The sequence below is a fragment of the Aotus nancymaae genome, unplaced genomic scaffold (assembly GCF_030222135.1).
Source record: "Aotus nancymaae isolate 86718 unplaced genomic scaffold, 86718_ANA_hifiasm-v0.15.2.pri h1tg000010l, whole genome shotgun sequence".
Taxonomy (NCBI): Eukaryota; Metazoa; Chordata; class Mammalia; order Primates; family Aotidae; genus Aotus; species Aotus nancymaae.
Genome location: NW_026988421.1, coordinates 26,216,567 through 26,236,354, shown reverse-complemented (window position 1 = coordinate 26,236,354; position 19,788 = coordinate 26,216,567). Strand labels below are relative to the sequence as shown.

Below are 19,788 nucleotides of genomic sequence, written 5' to 3'. Positions count from 1 at the left end.
GAACAAGGAGATGAAGCTGTTTGGGGCTGGAGGGGACCAATCCAAGGATGCCAGCTGCCCAGGTCCCACCTGGCCATCCTGTGGGTAGAGTGAAATCAGTATTTTAGCACACACCTGAAACCCATGCAAGGCACAGCAGTTGGGATACTCTGCCCTAATGTGATAGAGTCTGAGCTCTTTGTTCTCTGTGGAAAGTTCTTTCCTTTTTCTGCATGGCACATTCCTATTCACCCTTCAAGACCTAACTGAAATGCTCAGGTCAAGCCTCCTCTGGTTTATTATGGGCAGAGCTTGTCACTTCCTACTTTATGGATTTGTTAATGTCGCTGGAATGATGATTATCAATCTATATTGTAATTATTTATTTGCATATTTGTTTTATCTATTTAATAGTGAACTCTTGGGGGCAAGGACTTTATTTCATTCATTTCTTTATTTCTAGCATCCTGGCACATGAGAGACACCAAAAAAGTATTTGTTAAACAAACGGATAGATGATAAGGGGTAAAAAGAATGCTACTACTGATTTTAATATAGGATTGTATATTTTTCTTGGCTTCCTCATAAAAGAGAGATTCAGATACCAAGTTTTGCTGTTAACTGTTTTTCACAAGTTCTGATATTTAACTGCACATTATGTCTCACCTGAATAACTTAAATACAAGTTCTTAAAATATTACTTATCACCTACAATTTTTCTGTGTCTTGCTTAACCCCGACAGCATATATTAGTTGCTACAGCAACTTGTGCCATCTCTGGACTTCTTAAGGATATGTATGTCTCTTTGTCCACTCCTCATATTTCTTTCTTTACTGCCCAACACACACACACACACACACACACACACACACACACACACACCCCCTCATTCTTGCAAACAAAAGGCTTCCTTATGTGCATTCTATTTATGAGGCATTTAGAAATAATACCAACGGCTGGGGAAGATGTAATGAAACTGACATTTTCATCAACTTCTAAAGTGAGTATACATTGTTCCAAGGAAAATTTAAGGAAAAACTGAATCTAAGGAAAAATAAGAAATGAAGAGACTCATATGAAAGAATATTTTAAGGAAAAACTGAATTTAAGGAAAAATAAGAAATGGAGAGATTTATATGAAAGAATATTTTTCAAAACATGATTTATAATAACAAGAACTAGGAATCAGCCCCAAAAGGTTAAATAAATCATGTTACATTTATTCAACATAGTATTATGTAGCTGTTAAAACCATGTGTTTGCAAATTATTTTTAAAGATAGGAACATGTTTATAATATGAATCTGAGAAAGACAATGTAAAATTATTTGTAGAATTTGTCTCCAGTTTTGTTTGTGCGCATACAAAAAGGATTGGCAGCATACCTAATTTGGCTCCTCCAATACCACTAAAGAACATTAGAAGTTGGAGGTGGACTGGGACTCGGCACGTCACTGCGTTTCCAGCTGTAGATCTGAAAGTGGATCTGCCACCACCCTAGGGTACTAAGAGCTGGGCAAATGTAAACTGTAAGGTCTATTCTCGCCAAGGATAAAACGAAGAAACTGAGGCCAGCACGAAAATAATCCAATGCGAAGGAATTTATTCAGGCTCCTGGGTGAGGTTCTGCGGTCCGACAGGAGGGGCCAGAGAAGTCGCACAGACTCCTCTAGGACATGGGTTTCAGAGGGAGTGAAGTAGCTCGATTGGTTGTGGGAGAGCAAGACTGTCACTGGGTAGAATTACAAGGCTTCAGCTAGGACTTGGCTTGCCGTTGGTTAGAATTACTCGGCTGCCATTGGCTAGAAAGGCTCGGCTGCTATTGGCCAGAAAGACTTGGCTGCTATTGGTTAGAAAGACTTGGCTGCTATTGGCTAGAAAGAGGCTAGGGTTGCAGCACCTTGTTTGCATACTGGGCTTTTTAAGGGAAGGTCAGGCTGTGTGGGCATGCGAGAAGGGAACATGTCTGAGCATGTCTGAGCTTGCCCGAGCTCGTCTGAGCTTGCCTGGCGGGGAGGGGGTGCGTCCGAGCTCCCGGTGGGGCAACCGGCCTTACATAAACCCCTTCACCTTAGTGGCATTGTTCTTAGGTTGCAGTAAATTCTGTCTTACTCATGAATGGATAAAGAAAAAGCAGCTTAATGAAGCCTATGGGAAAACATGGCTGAGAACCAAAGAAAGAGAATGGCTTCTAGGAGCCCCAGGGTAAAGGTCTGGCTCTGAAAATTCTTCTATGGCAAGATCTTTAGGTTGGACCCTTTGAAATTGTCTTTTTTTTTTTTTTCTGTAAATAAAAAACAATTGACTATCAGTGATTTCATAAGGTTCTTAACCTAATAGAATAAAATGCAGAGAAAAGGTTTGGCTTCCTTCAAAGAGTATAAATACGTAAAACCTGGTGCCAAGTTTCCCCTAATGGGAGGAACAGTCTTCATTTGGCAAAATACATGGATACTTGCCTTGGTTTGAAAGGTGAGGTCCCATGAACCAGAGTGAAACACAGTCATGTGCGAAAAGTAACAGGAAGTGGGAAAGGAGGAGTGGGTGGTGAGCAGGAAATGGGGAGGAGATGGGGAAGAATGGGAGAGGAGGACAGACAATGTCAGCATCAAGGCAGTAGGCTGGGTTCTGCTGGAAGTGAGGAGTTCCCAGAGATAAGAATGACGAAGGAATTGCTGAGAATGGTGATGTCCAGTATTTGATTTTAAGTTCCTCACTGTGCTCTGTTCTTCAAACTTCCTGTGACAAATCTGTTACATCAACCCTGCAGTTGTGATTGCACTTTGGGGGCGCAGGCATGGGGTGATGAGGGTGTGAGGTGACACATCCCAGAAAAAGGACAGTATGTGCAAGAGACAAGATGCACCCGAGAATCTAGAATGCTATGGCAACAGCGAACCAGAGCCACAGCAAGTAGAAGAAATACAATTCCTCCAAGAATTCTTGGAGATATTAGAGGGTTTTGAGGCTTCCCAGCATACAGAATATGGAAAGTCTAGACTTGCTGTTGTTGTCAAGCACAAGGTGACCCCAGTAGGGTACAGGACTATCACCTGAGTTAGAAATCCAACATGGTATTACCTCTAGGAAAAAGCGAAGATGAAATAAAAAGGAACCGTTGGACAGAATATGGATCAATTGTATAAAAACAAAAAACAAAATAAGGGCAGATTTAAAATCCACACTGAAGTTAGTAAAGAACAGAACTGATGTTGTGGAAACTGGAATCATGCCAGGTGTGGTGGCTCATGCCTGTAATCTTAGCACTTTGGGAGGCTGAGGCAGGAGGATCCCTTGAGGCCAGGCGTTCAAGACCAGCCTGGGTAACATGGGAGACCTGGTCCCTACAAAAATAAAAACAGACAATTTCCCACAGGAGTCGGTGGTGTGCTCCTCTAGTCCTAGCTACTTGTGAGGCAGAGGCAGGAGGCTCTCTTGAGCCCAGAAGTTTGAGGCTGAGTGAGCTATGATCATGCCACTGCACTCCAGCCTGGACAACAGAGTGAGACTCTGTCTCTTAAAAAAAGAAAGAAAGAAAGAAAAAAGAGGCCGGGCCTATAATCCCAGCACTTTGGGAGGCCGAGACGGGTGGATCACAAGGTCGAGAGATCGAGACCATCCTGGTCAACATGGTGAAACTCCGTCTCTACTAAAAATACAAAAATTAGCTGGGCATGGTGGCACACGCTTGTAGTCCCAGCTACTCGGGAGGCTGAGGCAGGAGAATTGCTTGAACCCAGGAGATGGAGGTTTCGGTGAGCCGAGATCGCGCCATTGCACTTCAGCCTGGGTAACAAGAGCAAAACTCTGTCCAAAAAAAAAAAGAAAATGTGATTAGTGGAGTGCAAACTTGAAGATTTCTCTTAGAATGCAGATAAAAAAACCCTCTAGGTAATGATATAAAGAAGATAAGAGAGAAGACAAAGAATAGAGACCAGCCTACAGAGAGTTGTTTTCTGATGATGGAACTGAACCCCCAATCAAGGATGTAGTGGGAAAACATTTTCTGGAGATGAAGAAAGAACTGTATAGGCTGACCATGTTCCAGGCAAAATCAGCGACAGGAGACGCTCCATAGACTTGCCCTAGAGGAAAGTCCTTTTGTGAGTGTGTTTCATCTACAATAATGAAAAAAAGTTCTCTGTGAGAATTTAGGGAAGAAGAAAAAGCAGATACCTAGTTGCCCTTTTTTGTTTTAATAGGAAAATGAGTGGAAGGAACTATATTAACATATTAATAGTGGTTATCTTTGGGTGATAAGGATACAAATTGTTTTAATTTGCCCCTTCCCCCTCTTTGTATTTTTTAAGTAGTCTAAAATGGATGGGCTGTGCACAGTGGCTGTCGCCTGTAATCCTAGCACTTTGGGAGGCCAAGGCAGGTGGATCACCTGAGGTCAGGAGTTCAAGACCAGCCTGGCCAACATGGAGAAACCCCGTCTCTACTAAAAATATGAAAATTAGCTGGGGTGGTGGTGTGCACCTGTAATCCCAGCTACTCGGGAGACTGAGGCAGGTGAATTGTTTGAATGTGGGAGGCTTAGGTTGCAGTGAGCTGAGATAGCGCCAATGCACTCCAGCCTGGGTGACAAGAGCAAAACTCTGTCTAAAAAAATAAAAAATAAAAATGAAAAGTAAAACGGATATGTATTACTTTAGTATCCTGATTTTAAAAAGGAAATAAACAATTCTTTTTTTTTTTCTGAGATACAGTCTCGCTTTGTTGCCAGGCTGGAGTGCAGTGGTGCAATCTCCACTCACTGCAACCTCCGCCTCCCAGGTTCAAGCAATTCTCCTGCCTCAGCCTCCTGAGCAGCTGGCACTATAGGCATGCGCCACAACCCAGATAATATTTGTATTTTTGGGAGAGATGGCGTTTCACCATGTTGGCCAGGATGGTCTCGATCTCTTGACCTCATGATCCACCCGCCTCGGCCTCCCAAAATGCTGGGATTACAGGCATGAGCCACTGCACGCAGCTGAAATAAACAATATTAACACCACCTTGCCTTTCCTTCAGGGACCAAATAAAATTCCACCTTTTCCATGGAGCTTTATTAAAAGTGATCTCCAGTTCCTCTGTACTTGGTTCCCCTCTGGCAGTTGAGATTGCCTGTGTGCACTTAACTGCTGTTTGCATGTCTGCCTCTATTCTACATACTGGCTTCTCATGGGTGAGTCTTACTCAATTTTGAGTTCTTCATATTGCTTGCTTACTAGTAAATACTCATATTTTTTGGAATAAGAATGGAAAGCATAATAGACATCTGAGCTAACTAGTCAGAGACTCACCTTTAAGTATCTATATTATTTTCTAATAATATATTTATTTATGACTATGGGTCTGCCCTTTCTTTAAATTCATGTGAAACATATTATCACGATGGACGATCTTACCTGAATTATCTTTGGCATTTTTAGCTGTGAGTGACTTCCAGGCCTGGTCTCTTCTTCCTTCCGAGCTGCAAAACAGCATCAACATTTGCCTTCTTGTTTCTTGCTTAGAGAAAGAAAAGTGAATTCGAAGATGTTAAAGTCCCACATTACATTGTATTAATTTAGCTTGGCATTTGCCAGTGAGAAAGACGATCCCCTTTTGTGCCTGAACTAGATGGCTCAGAATCCCAAACCTTTTCTTATGTACTTGTCTCAGTCAACATTTGCCGTAATAATGGTGCATGATAAGTAGCCACAACATCTCAGTGGGATACAGAAACAAGCCTTTTCTTCTTATTCACATACTACAGCTGGCAGAGATTCAGCTGACCTAACCTGGGCTTGCCTAGACTTGGCTCCAGGCCGTGGGTTGGGCTCAGTTCTGAACCACATGTTTCTTATCCTCCAGGTGCATGTTCTTTTCATGGGGAAAGAAAGGAAAAAGAGAAAGCCACGCATATGAGCACATTTCATGTGTCTCTACTTGTCTAATGTTCTGACCTCCCATTGGCTGTAGTGAGTCACATGACCAAGGCTAATATCAACAGCACGGGGAAATGCACTCCTCCCATTAGGCTGTGAGACAATGGGAGAGAGTGAACGTTTCTTGAACCGTAAGATGATCTACCCCAGGATTACAGCACTTTTTATCCTCATGATTTTCCTTTGCTGCACTCTAAATTTTACTATTCAGATAAATTGAGAGGAATGAGGAATAGCATGATAAGTTGTGGTCTATCATATTTCCTGCTTTCTGAACTTTTACATGTTCTAGATAAAACCATTCCTAGTTAATTATTACATCTGCGGAACTTATTACATCTTTCTGAACTTATTACATCTGCGGAACATTTTTCACATCATGCACTTGCCTCATTTTAGGATCCTCCTGCTTTTTCATTCCAAATATTAAACTTCTGGCAATCACCTCCCGGACATTTTACGTGCCAAAAAACATTCTTTTGCAACATAACCCTAACAACAAATTTCCTAGCTCTTTGCTCATTGGCCTATAAGAGTGTCAAGCAAAGCTCTTCAGGACAGAGGTTCCAGAAAATGAATAATAATGTGCTTTCAAGGACTGAATGCAAGCAAAGAAAGCAAAAATTGTTTAAAGAAATATTGTCCACTAGATAGATATCTTCATAATGAAATAAAGCTCCTGTTTCTTTGATGTTAATTTGAATTTTATACAGAGCCTCTGTAATTGGGCAGAACCCGGGAGAGGAATCAAGGGAACACAAATTATAAGCTTTTTGTGTCATAATAAAAGAAGCATGCTTCATATCGTTACTTTTCCTGCAGAACAGGATTTGATGCGTAGGAAAATCGAATTAACTTTTTAAAGTACTAGTATTATGTAACATGACATAATATAAATGTTATTTGAGTCCAATAGTACCAAATATTAAATGCATTTAATAAAGAGATCTTCCAAACAGGCTTTGTGTGAGCAACATGGCTGTTTATTCACCCGGGTGCAGGTGGGCTGAGGCCGAAAAGGGCGTCAGCAAAGGGTGGTGGGATAGCAGTTGGTTTTATAGGTTTGGGGTGGGCAGTAGTGTTACAGAGCAAAATCAATTACAGTGATGGGGATAGGGGCAAGGAGTATACATTATCATAAGTTCAGTTACAATGGCAGGGGTCGGGGAGGTGGAGGGTGGAACGGGTAGAGTAAGGCATAAGAGTAGTTAAGATGATAGGGTGGGGTGGAGGGATATTCACAGAGCAAGAACAGTTAAGATGGCAGGGTGGGGTGAGGAGTATTCACATTATCATAATAACAGTTAAGACGGCAGGGTGGGGAGAGAAGCTTAACATTTGTTGCGGGGAAGCTCCTCTGGGTGATCAGGGATAATGGCGAATGCAGGCGGGGTGGTTGGGAGTGATCGGGGAGTCAGGCAGGACTTCAGACTTTCTGGGTCCGGGCTTGCACATGGAGGCCTGACAGTAAACTATCATAATAATCTGTTAACATATATTAAATGATTAAATTACTATATGCTAAGTACTTATATGATGGCACAAATGTATGTTCTCTCACTTAAATCTTCATAATAGCCCTGTGAGATAGATATTATTATATCCCCCATTCATAATATAATGTTATAAAAATGAATCAAAGCCATAGATATGGCTCCCTAAATTCACGATAGAGGATAAAATAACAAAGCAAGAAAAATAGGGAAGACTCAACATTTCACAGGCCTGGGCACATAGATGTTTTTTATTTTTGCAGAGTGAGTTTTTCAGTTTCATTATGAAGGTAAAAGCATTGTCAGCATTCAAACCATTGACATCAAGTCAGAAAAACTTATTTGAGAAGTTTATTGTACTGATATTTCATCAAATGTACGTTAAGGGGTTCCAAATGCAATGACCTACTTTCTAATCCCACCTCCGTCTATGTGATGTTTTGGCTACGCTGCAGTTTTCCTGTATGCGTTATTGATTTCTATCTCACTCTTATTTCTATTGACAGGTTGTTTTAACAGAGAAGGAAAGGAGTAGGCTGTAAACTGAGAGTGTACTTCTGTCGTGCACTGTAAGCATTTTCTGGACTCCTCTGAAGCCTGGGAGTGCTAGGAGCTCCAATTCTCTGGCTGTAATAAAACTTTCTACATTTGGATGTGATTTATCTCATGAGTTGGTTTGAGGTATCTCAAAGTGTATATTAATTAAGCTCCAGCCCCACAGCTGGCAGCCTGTGTCTCTGATATACCACTTCTAATGGGGGCAGCTTGCTGACAAGAGGTTTGGCTACCACTTAACACCCATACACTTTATGAATTTTCAGGATTTGAAATTCTGCATGACTTTGGCCTGAATGCTTTCCATAAAAATAAGCCGAGTCCCAACACTTAGAAACACATTGCTTGTAAATTGCCTTTTCCCCTAGATTCACTATCCCCTAGTATTATGTAACATGACATAATGTAAACTATTATAATAACCTCTTAATATCTATTAAATGATTAAATTACTATATGCTAAGTACTTAAAAAGCAAAACAGAAAACAAATCTGTATAGTTATCTATTTACTCATTGAATAAGTTTGTGACTATTATTTTGATCTGTTTCCTTCTTTGTAAAACTGGAAGCAGTAATAGTACATTTCTTAGAGAATTTTTGAGAGATTAAAGGAGCGAATACATGTCAAGTACATAGAAAGTAACTGAATGTCAGTACATAGAAAGTAACTGATGAATATTAGCTATTATTATTATTATTCAGACCTGAATAGAATATGCAAATTTTTTCATTGTCATTTAACTTCAATTCCTTTTATCTTCTTGGTGTCATGATGGGTTCTTAATACTCCCAGCTTCAAGAATCCAGAAGCAAGTCTGTGACTTTTGTGCACTGTTGTGTACAGAAAGATAGACCATGCTAGTTTGATGCTCCAAAAGATAAGCCCTCGGCTACCTCCTTTCTCTGGGGCATTATTCTGTCTGTGCAAAAAATTATTCTTGTTCTAACATCTCTCCAAGTGATTGAACAATTTTCTTCTTTTCTCTAACATACTGCTTGATATTCTGAATGCTAATAATGCTGTTCAAAGTATTTTCAATCTATTAACCATTATCCTTTCTGTCTTAGATTCTCCCATAACAGTTGCAGCATATCTCAGTTTACTGGTTGTAGGTTGTATCCATTCCTTGATTATCCATTCTATGGTGAAGTCACTCCCTACAAGTGAACTTGAGGGTAGGGAGTGTGTCTTATTCTTTTTCTGTCACACATGATTTTACAGTGCCTGCCAAAGATAGGTCCTCGGCACATGTTCATTGAGTGAATGAATAAATGGGGGAGTGAATGAATGAATGAACAGAAATGTTCTCCGTTTACTTTATGAAACCAACAGAAACTTTGAGATCAAAATAAAACTAAAAAGAAAGATATAGGCCTAGATCACTTGGGAAAATGTATGCAGAATCCTAAATGAAATTCCAGCAAACCAAATTCAACAGTACATTAAAGGAATCATCCAGTATGACCAAAGAGGGTTCATCCTGAAGCTGCAAGGATAGTTTTCTATTAATAAAGCTATTGCCAGTGGTGTGGAAATGCAAAGTGTTACAGCCATTTTGGAAAGCAATCTAGCAATATCTATTAAAGTAGAAAATATGTATGTCTTTTGAGCCAGCTATTCCACTCCTGGGAATCCATCCCACAGAAATAAAAGCACAAGTGCATAAGAATACACATACAAAATGTTTTCTGCAGCATGGTCCAGAGTGGCAAAAAAGTGGAACAAAGTTAATGCCCACCAGTGGAGAAGAATTAAATTATGATGGCACACTCACACTGTAGGATGTTATGCAACCTTTAAAGAGAAAGAATTAGAATGATGATCTCTACAAGGTATTGTTCAATGATAAAAAGCAAAGTGTGTAAGAGTAATTATAATAAGATCCCATTTGACTAAAAAATAAAAACAAACCCCAAAAAAGCAAAACAGAAAAGAAACAAATCTGTGTAGTTATCTATTTACTCATTAAATAACTTTGTGAATATGGCTTACTTTGATCTGTTTCTTTCTTTGTAAAATTGGGGGCAATAACAGTACATATCTTAGAGGATTTTTGAGAGATTAAAGGAGCTAATGCATGCAAAATGTCAGGTACATAGAGAGTAACTGATGAATATTAGCTATTATAATTAGCCTATAGACCTGAGTAGAATATGAAGAATCCAGTGAAAAATATAGAGGGGTACATAGTAGATTGTTAACCTAGTTTTGTTTCATGTAGAAGAGGGGCTGATGTTGAAGGGAGAAAGTCCAAGTAAATAAGGAAAATAAATGTATATTTCACATTTATGAATTTATTTTAAATTATGGTACATGGAACTGTATATAAAGAAATTAAAATATTTTTAAGAGGAAAAATATATTACTAGGTTTGTCAAATCAGTTGATCCAATAAGAAAGAACAGTACAAAATTACATACGTTGCAAGACATTTACTAAAATTCAATCCCACCCCTCCTTAGGCACCTGTAAAAAATTTTTGAAAGGTGCTTATTTAAATATATGAAGGATAAATATTTTAAATAATAGCCATCATTAACTTTGATGAGGAAAGAATAGAACCAGGCTTCTCATTTATGTATTTTCTGGGATGATAATTCTACAAGTGGAAAAAACAGATTCTTGTAAGTGCAATAATTTGGGAACATGTCGCTCACAAGTAGCCCACACTTGAGTCATGGTGAGTATCAGATGGCAGAGGTCTAAGAGGTCCTTTTCCACCTTTTATTCTAGGTAAACTGTTGCTTCCTCAGAGGACCCTTCCATGGCCCTGTTTCTTCATGTGTGTCCTCATTTCCTCCATGCTCTGTCACATTGCTTTGTGTCCTCTCATTGCAACCATTAATTAAGGGAACACCAAGAAACAGCGAAATTTTCTTAAGAATTTTCTCTTTATGTGCTCTAGCTGTTATTTACACTGTAGTTTCCTTGATTTAATCATATTTCTTTGTGAAAATTTTTCTTCTTAAGGACTTTTAAAAGGAGTTTGTCTTTAAAAAAGGAATTTCTGTGGACATTGCAGTGGAGAGTCATGATGACATCATTGCTACTGTGTGCATGGCTTGTTGAGCGGTATCGACTCATGGTGGAATTTCAGGTGTTGGTTTTTCATCCTTGCAAAAAGGAGGCAGTAGTTCTTCCATCCCACCTTTCCTGGAAGTAGTTCGTGCACAGTAGAGTGCATTTTTATGAAGTCCTTTTCAGTTCCCTTGATGGAGTGAGTTTGACATTGGCAAGATAGTGTTATGATTGCTATCAAGGTTCAAAGACCATTTTTCTTTCTCATGGTTAACTTTATAAGCAACCAATGTGGCCAAACAGCTAGGTTATCTCTTATCTTTCTTAGTGCTTTGTGTTAAGATCTGTTTAAGCCTGTGACTTTTTCCCCCCTTTTTCATGGGTAGGGTGGTCAGGAGAGGTTTTCAGAATTGAAAGAATTTCTTCTGTTTTTTTTTTTTTCTTTCTTGTGATCACAAAATAACTGTGTTAAGCCTTTATACTTGAGCAGAACTCTCCTATAGATAAAATGCATGTTTGCCCCTAATCAGTTGGACTGAATTTCTGTGTTGTACTGCAGTGATTATAGCCACTGTCAGATTTTCTGATTACTGGCATCTCTACCAGCTACCCTTAGATAACAACTCCATTTGTCCTCAACTGATAAGCACAGATGGGCTATGTAACCACATTCATATACTTCTTTCTCCTCCAGGTCCTCATGAACATGGAAGACATAAAAGTTCGTGAAACACAGATTTTTGACTACAGGAAAAAAATAGCTGAATCAGAGATTAAGTTAAAACAGCAACAGAACCTGTATGAAGCTGTGAGATCAGACAGGAATCTGTACAGCAAAAATCTGGTTGAGGCTCGGGTAAATAATATATTTATATCCTTACATTTTAATTTATTTTTACCCTGCATTTAAAATAGTTTCTGTTACCCTAATGGCAACATTTAGACTAGATAAAAAAAAAAAATCTCATGGAATTCACCTGAAAAGAAGACCAATTTATGCAAAACTATCAGGTTATTTGAAATGGAAATGACACATCTTAATAGAATGTGGAGATCATGGTCCTACTTTTAATTGTTATGTAGAATTATTATTTTCCTCCTTCTACTTTTTTTCTTTTTTTGAGACGGGGTCTCCCTCTGTCACCCAGGCTGGAGTACAGTGACGCGATCTCGGCTCACTGCAACCCCCACCTCCTGGGTTCAAGTGATTCTCCTGCCTCAGTCTCCCGAGTAGCTGGGATTACAAGTGTGCGCCACCATGCCTGGCTAATTTTTGTATTTTCAGTAGACAGGGTTTTCACCATGTTGGCTAAGCTGGTCTTGAACTCCTGACCTCAAGCAATCCACCTGTCTTGGCCTCCCCAAGTGCTGGGATTACAGGTATGAGCCACTGTGCCTGGCTCTCTTTCTAATTTTTAAAACTGCTAATAGCTACCGTGACTCAGAGGGCAGCAGCATACTCTTGAATTCCAGAGCTTAGCTTCAAAATCTTTTAGTTATAATGTTTGTTTTGCTTCCAATTTCTTTCATAAAATGAGGAATAAGGGGTGTGTGTGTGTGTGTGTGTGTGTGTGTGTGTGATGTTCATTTTGCATATTTTGTATGTATCTCATGAAAATATTTTGAGAGTTAATACTATGAAGTACTTTGAGGTTGATGGGCACTAGAGACAAAGGAATAGCCCAGTTGTAATTGATCAAGAGACCATCATTTTGAGAGGGTGTCCCTTAAAAGCTCTTAAATATGACCAGGTGCAGTGTCTCACGCCTGTAACCCCAGCACTTTGGGAGGCTGAGGCGGGTGGATCACAAGGTCAAGAGATCTAGACCATCCTGGCCAACATGGTGAAACACCGCCTCTACTAAAAATATAAAAATTAGCTGGGCATGGTGGAGCACACCTGTAGTCCCAGCTACTCGGGAGGCTGAGGCAGGAGAATTGCTTGAACCCAGGAGGTGGAGATTGCAGTGAGCTGAGATTGCACCACTAGTGCACTCCAGCCTGGCAACAGAGCGAGACTCCGTCTCAAAAAAAAAAAAAAGCTCTTAAATATATATTGAACTTCCATAGGGACAATGATGTCTAATTCACTTTCTTTTTTTTTTTTTTTTTTTTAAGATGGGGTTTCACCATGATGGCCAGGCTGGTCTTGAACTCCTGACCTCAGGTGATCCACCCACCTCAGCCTCCCAAAGTGCTAGGATTACAGGCATGAGACACCGCGCCCGGCATCTAATTCACTTTCAAACATTTCTCCTTTCATTTTGTTAGGATGAAATAACAGAAATGAAGAGAAAGTTAAAGATTATGACCCATCAGGTAGATCAGCTGAAAGAAGAAATCTCTGCCAAAGAGTCCGCACTTGTGAAACTGCACCTGGAACAGCAGCGAATAGAAAAGGAAAAGGAAACATTGAAGGTATTGACCTCATAGTAAAAGTGAAGGATCAGTAGTTCATCAGCCCATTTGAGGCAGCCTCCAGTCTCACTGAAGGCAGCAAGGGGCAGGGAGAACAACCACGCCTGCCCTGCCTGTGGTCACAGGGTCTAATTACCCAAACCAAGTGCACTGGGCACCAGGAGAATGAGCTCTACCATCTCTAGGTCAGTGCTCCTTACAGGTAGCGCTGCTAGGTAGAATGGGGGAGGGGAGTGGTGGAGATGCAGACACACCCCTTTCATTTAGGCTGGCTATCATACATCAGTGGGAGAGAACCTAGCAGGTTGGCAGTGCCAAGAAGTCCTTGAACTTACAATCCCTCTGCATTCACAACCAAGTCCAACCATTGTGCTCACACCCAACCTTCCCAGACTCCTCCCTGGGCCTTCTATAAGGTGAATGCTTTATCCCTCTGTTTTTTACTTGGTGTGCATGTGATTTTTCTATCTGCAGTCTTATCAACTGGGTGTTAGAGCTCTATTCTCATTTGGTTTGTTCTTGACCAGGTTTGTAGTTCACTTTACCTCTGTGGGTCTAAGAACTCTGCAGCTGCTCTTCCAGGGACATCTCTGTCTTCATATATCTTACTAAGACATGCCCTTAAAAATCCACTAATTTGGAATATTGTATGTCTACTAACATAAGGACTCTTTCCGGGAATACATAGCAAATAATTATGCCATTTCAAATCCTCTAACTGAATATGTTTTACTATGCACATCACTAAACCTAATGTGCTTTTCTTTTTCCTATCCAATCCAATAGATTTCCATTCCAATCCGTTTGAGCAAGGATTAAAAAAAGAACTTCCAAGAGAATAATGCCACTTTTGTTATGAAAATATATGTGCAGAATACTCATGGGTGCTTTAGAGACATTTGCAGAAACTTTACAGCAAATTAGAGATTGGTTACCTTGGTTTCTGTACATACTACCTTTCAAAGATAGTCACTGTCTTGAAAACGTATATCTAGTGTTGGGCAGTTTAATGCCATATTTCCTAGATTCTAAGATGCCGTAGATTGAAATAGGCACTAGGGTTTGATAATGAGTTTTGTCAAGTTAATGATAGGTTTTCATGGAAATAGAACTACTACAACCTAACTTAAAGCTCATTTTGTTTGAGAAAGATTAAACTGTAACAAAAGAGCATGTACAAAAAAAGATACTGTAACTGATATATTTACCTGTCTCAGACATTCATCTCCCTCACTCCAGCTTATGCTAGAAAAAGAAGATTCTGCATTAAATGTTTTTATATATGTAAAGAAATATACATATATTTTCTAAAATTGGAAAATATCCTGCATCTTTGCCCTTATACTCCTTGTTTGAAAGCAGAGTTTTATAGAAAACAGTTCATTCCACTGTGGAGCTTGTAGTAGGATGGGGTTTATTTATTGCTGAATAAATCAGAAGAATCTTATTTTAAACATTGCTTCACCCATGAGTGCTGTGGACTGTGTTAGCAAGGCTCAGTGTAATCCATCTGGTGCATCATCTTTCCCTTTAAAGGGTGGCATTGGGTCTCATCTCTTACTTTCCCTAGTAATACTCTATTCGAAAAATTAATAATTACTCCATAATGGGGACCAAGGTGGAACTAATGGCCTTCTACAAAATCCTGCTTTAGAACAAATGTCTTATACAAAATATCAATGATTCCTAATTCCTCAGAGCTTGACTTTGGCTAATATTTGTTTCATTTATGGCCTCTGCTATCAGGTATTTACACATAAAGCTCCAAAGAAGGGTCATAATAAAATAAAATACAGGGTAATAGGGTCCTGTATCATTTGGACCTGGGCCAGCAGATTTGGCATCTGGTCAACATGAAGGATGATTAAAAGGCTTCTGCTCCAGAGACTGCTCCAAATGGAGAGAATCCCAGGTCTGGATGGCTTTGGGTCATTGATTATAGGAAGATGATTGCTTCAGACTTACTGTGGAACTAGGATGCCCTTTCTCCCAGCATTTCTCATGAAGGCAAGAATGAGGGGCAGAGAGAGAGAGGCCTGCCTGATTTATTATTTCAGACTATCCAAGGGTGACTTGCAATGGTGCTCCGACTGGATAATTTTGGCCTATCATTAAGCTCATTTGACATCTCTAGAAAAATATGACAGCTCAAATGTTGAGTTTTAGCCTCTTGACTTTTTTTTTTTTGAGACGGAGTTTCGCTCTTGTTATCCAGGCTGGAGTGCAATGGCGCGATCTCGGCTCACCGCAACCTCCGCCTCCTGGGTTCAGGCACTTCTCCTGCCTCAGCCTCCTGAGTAGCTGGGATTACAGGCATGCGCCACCATGCCCAGCTAATTTTTTGTATTTTTAGTAGAGACGGGGTTTTCACCATGTTGACCGGGATAGTCTCGATCTCTTGACCTCGTGATCCACCCTCCTCGGCCTCCCAAAGTGCTGGGATTACAGGCATGAACCACCGCGCCCGGCCTGCCTCTTGACTTTTTTAGCCTAAGAATGAATCACATTTCACACAGGTCCTAGGATTTCATGCTTCTAAAATCTGCCAACCAAAACCCCGAGGGAAAGGGCAGATTTTCCAGTAACTTTGCTCCAAGAGACATTTATCTTATTATTGTGAGTTGTACGAAGCTATGTGGGTACATAATCCCTCCCGGAGGGGCAAGCCCTCGCCTGCTAGGTAGCCTGTGAGATACCCTTGGATAGGACAACCCAATTTACAACTTCTCCAAGCTGACAGACAAACGACTGTCCTTAGTAGGTCATCCTCATCTTCATTCAGCCCCTTCAGCAGACAAATCTCCTTCCATGTTTCTTTTACTTTTTCTGTGGCTACCAGGCTCCACTGACACTTCAGGATCCTGTACACTGTCAGCACATTATGGTTATGACAGAATGTCAATAGTTCTCTGTAGACGTTGCTGTGTCTGCATTCATCTGCTCATTCTGTCCCAGTCTTGTTTCATCAGCACTGAAAGAGCCATCTCATTTGGAGTGTCTGCCATCCAGTCCTAACAAGCCCCTGATTCTGTCTCGTCACTTTCCAATCATCTGACATGTATCTGACAGTACTTTGATTCTTGGTGAATAATTCAGCAGCAAATTCTCTATGTCCAAAGCTCAGCACCATATTAGGGTCTGGCTTCAGGGTACCATATTCTGTTACTTAGTGGACTCTGTAGCATGCCATGGATAGGGAGCTGTCATCCATGAGAGAGAGAGAGAGAGAGAGAGAGAGAGAGAGAGAGAGAGAGAGAGAGACAGAGAGAGAGAGAGCGCCTAATTATTCTCATGGCTAGAGGACTTCAGGTGATATTATTTGTTTTGCTACGTTTAAACAGATGATTTCTGTGAAACTTGTTGAGATCATGTATGAATGTCAGAAATTCTGCAAGTATGACTCTTAAGATATGATTTATCCCATAGCCAAATCTGGTTACAGATAATCTGTAATGTTTATTGCAAAATTGTATCATTGTGGAAGCAGTGAGTAAAGGCTGTGTCCTGCCATCTCATTACAACTTTATGCCACCAGTAACACTTGGATAGGTGCAGGAACCTCAGGTCCCACCTAGGGCTTTGCTTGATGAGCTTTTGGATGCATAGTGGTTGTTGCCATCCTTCCTGGGTGAGATGGCTCAGATTTATAACTGCTAAATGCATTAGACCCAAGGTATTTTGTTGATGTTAACATTTGCTGCCGACGTCTAATGCCACATCTTGTTTACAGCCCATAAATTTATGACATAAGGAGACCCCTCAGAATTTTGATATATTATGAAAAAAGTACCTAGTGATGCCAAATCCACGAGTGGTTTTACGTTTCAGACAGATACTTTTACACACTGTTGATTGCATTTTAATATAACAGGGGTTTCATTTTGTTCTGCTGATGGATTCTGATCAGCTTTTGGCACTTAAGAACAGGGAAGTGAATGTTGCACATCTGGGAAAATAAAAGTTTTATTAAAGAAAGCATGAGCCAAACAGGTATTTTATTGCTGTCTTTGCTGTCATCTTAAATGATTACAGAAACAGAAAACCTGGCTCTTTGCTCTCGTTCCTAACAGACAATCCCCCAAGTGGTAAATACTAGATGAGATCTTTTCTCAATAAGTATTTCCTTTTGCTTATCCCTAGATCAGAACATATTTCATGAATGAACAAACAAAATGTCATAAAAGAAACCCTTGGTTTTACAGTAGCTGGTTGCATTCAGTTTGTGACATTTCACATCTATTACTAGGTACACAGTATCTTCTACTGTTTGGACAAGTCCGAGGTGTAGAATTAATGACTTTTGGTTTTCATGGGATAGAGACCGACCTTAATTAAAGTTGGGTTGGTTCAAAGGCACTTAAAAGTATGAGTTTTTCCATCATCTTGGTGCCATTCTGGGTAGGTGGGTATCCAAATACTTACTTGAAGGTAAAAATGATTACTCTTTGCCAACTTGCAAGCCATCGACAAGTTGAAACCTTAGTATTGTCTCATCATCTTCCTTCTGATTCCATCATGGGGGAAAGCAGAGCTCTTTCTCCTCATTTGCTGCTTCTTGTGCTGACCTGGTCTGTGATACCCCTTGTCTATCCCAGTTGGGCATGGAACCTCTCAAAGGCATATTTTTCTCTCCTGTAATGTACATAACTCTAGTTCCCCCACTGCATACCCTATATAATGCATGGCACACAAAGCCCTTCCCTGTGTGGCTTAGCTGTTTGTGAGCCTTACCTCCAGCTATTCCCTACCTACCTCTTGAATTCAGCCATATTGGCTGTTTCACTGTCTGGTGAACACATCAGGTACTTTATAGTTTGCACGCCTTTGTTCCCACAAGCCTGACTGTTGAATGCCCTGCTCCCACAACACATACCCCTCCATGTTGTCAATATCCGTCAACTGCCAGGGACCTAGCTGGTTCTTCCCTCTAAACCCCAGGCAGAAATATAAACTCCTTTATGTGTATACTTTTCACATAGGTAGATAGCATTTTCACACTGTTGTCGGTTATTCATCATCTTCAATGGATGGCGAATCCCTCAAGTCTTGCTTATCTTCTCTATTTGATTTAGAACTCTTGGGTGGTGACAGTAGAAGGAGCATAGGCTTTGGAACCAAAAGATCTGGGTTGGAATCTCTAATCTGCTGTTTAATAGTACCATGACCTTGGTCACGTTACTTGCTTTTGTCTCTGTAATTGCATTAAATGACATAGGAGTAGCTATGCAAATGACTAGTATCATGACTTGGATATGGTAGGTCACCAACAAACTTGTGGAATAGAAGTGAATGTGCACTTTGATGAGACAAATTGTCCTTTTGAAACTTAACAATCCATGGCACCCTTTCTCCATAATTCCTATGAATTTCTTATAAGTTTAGGGGCCAGATTCAGGTCTGAGCTCTCCGAGAAAGCATCCCTGCTATCCCCAGTCTAATGATGACTTTTTCTTTGACCTCCTGTAACATCAATTCACCATCTGTGTGATAATCAAGACACTGAAAAGTTATTGCCGGGGCTTCTTAATATTTGCATAAAATTTGTCTATCTTATTCTTTCATTTGGGTTGGAAGTGCCATAGAAGTAGGATCTATATATCTTTTTATAAATGACATCCCTTCTGTTCCATCAGGTTGTTTTACAAGACAGACAGTTGTTATCTTTGACCAGTTTAATTTTGCTCACAAAGGGCTTTACCTTTGCCGTTCATGCGCTGGTGGTGTTAGGGCCATTACAGGAGCTGGTACGCACAGAAACCTCCCCTGTCCTCACCCCACATCCTGCTCTGCACTATTCTTTGTGAATTATCCTGGTGTTTAGCTGGTAAGAGATGAAGTGCTGCTGAATACCAATGAAGCCCCTGCTACGCATATATAGAAAAATGATAGAAATCCCTCAAGGGCATAACTCAGAATAAACATGATGACTGTAATGCTGTTTCTTTATGAGTGTGTGTGTGTGTGCGCGCGCGCGCGTGCGTCTGCACGCGTGTGTGTGTTGTAAGCTTGTTTTGCTTGTGAGAGCGATCAAACCGTGTTAAACGAAACATCAGAGGAAAGAGTAAGAAGCACAACTGTACATCTGAATCCAGGCTCTGCCATCCTGGTTTGCGCTGTAACGAATTGAAATTTGCCTGTATCTTCCACTCTTTGGTAGGCCGAGCTGCAGAAGCTGAGACAACAAGCCCTGGAGACCAAACACTTTATTGAAAAGCAAGAAGCTGAAGAGAGAAAACTCCTGCGAATAATCGCTGAGGCTGATGGGGAGAGGTTGAGACAGAAGAAGGAATTAGACCAGGTAGGGCACCTCCTCGTCAGACTTGCAGACCTTGTTAACAGACATGAGTATTTATATTCCACCCTTCACGAACCCTCATTCCTCTCTAAGCTCTGCCGACCAGCCC

The 19,788-nt window shown here is 40.5% G+C and overlaps 1 protein-coding gene across 2 annotated transcripts in view; it reads left to right on the top strand.

The window, feature by feature from the left end:
• CFAP58 (cilia and flagella associated protein 58) overlaps positions 1-19,788 on the top strand; it is a 124,351-nt gene that overhangs the window by 51,228 nt on the left and 53,335 nt on the right. For both annotated transcript variants that reach the window (XM_064373894.1, XM_012439310.2), the window contains exons 10-12: positions 11,661-11,822; positions 13,238-13,384; positions 19,542-19,682. In XM_064373894.1, the coding sequence (XP_064229964.1) occupies positions 11,661-11,822; positions 13,238-13,384; positions 19,542-19,682 (450 nt within the window). The remainder of the gene's footprint in view (positions 1-11,660; positions 11,823-13,237; positions 13,385-19,541; positions 19,683-19,788) is intronic.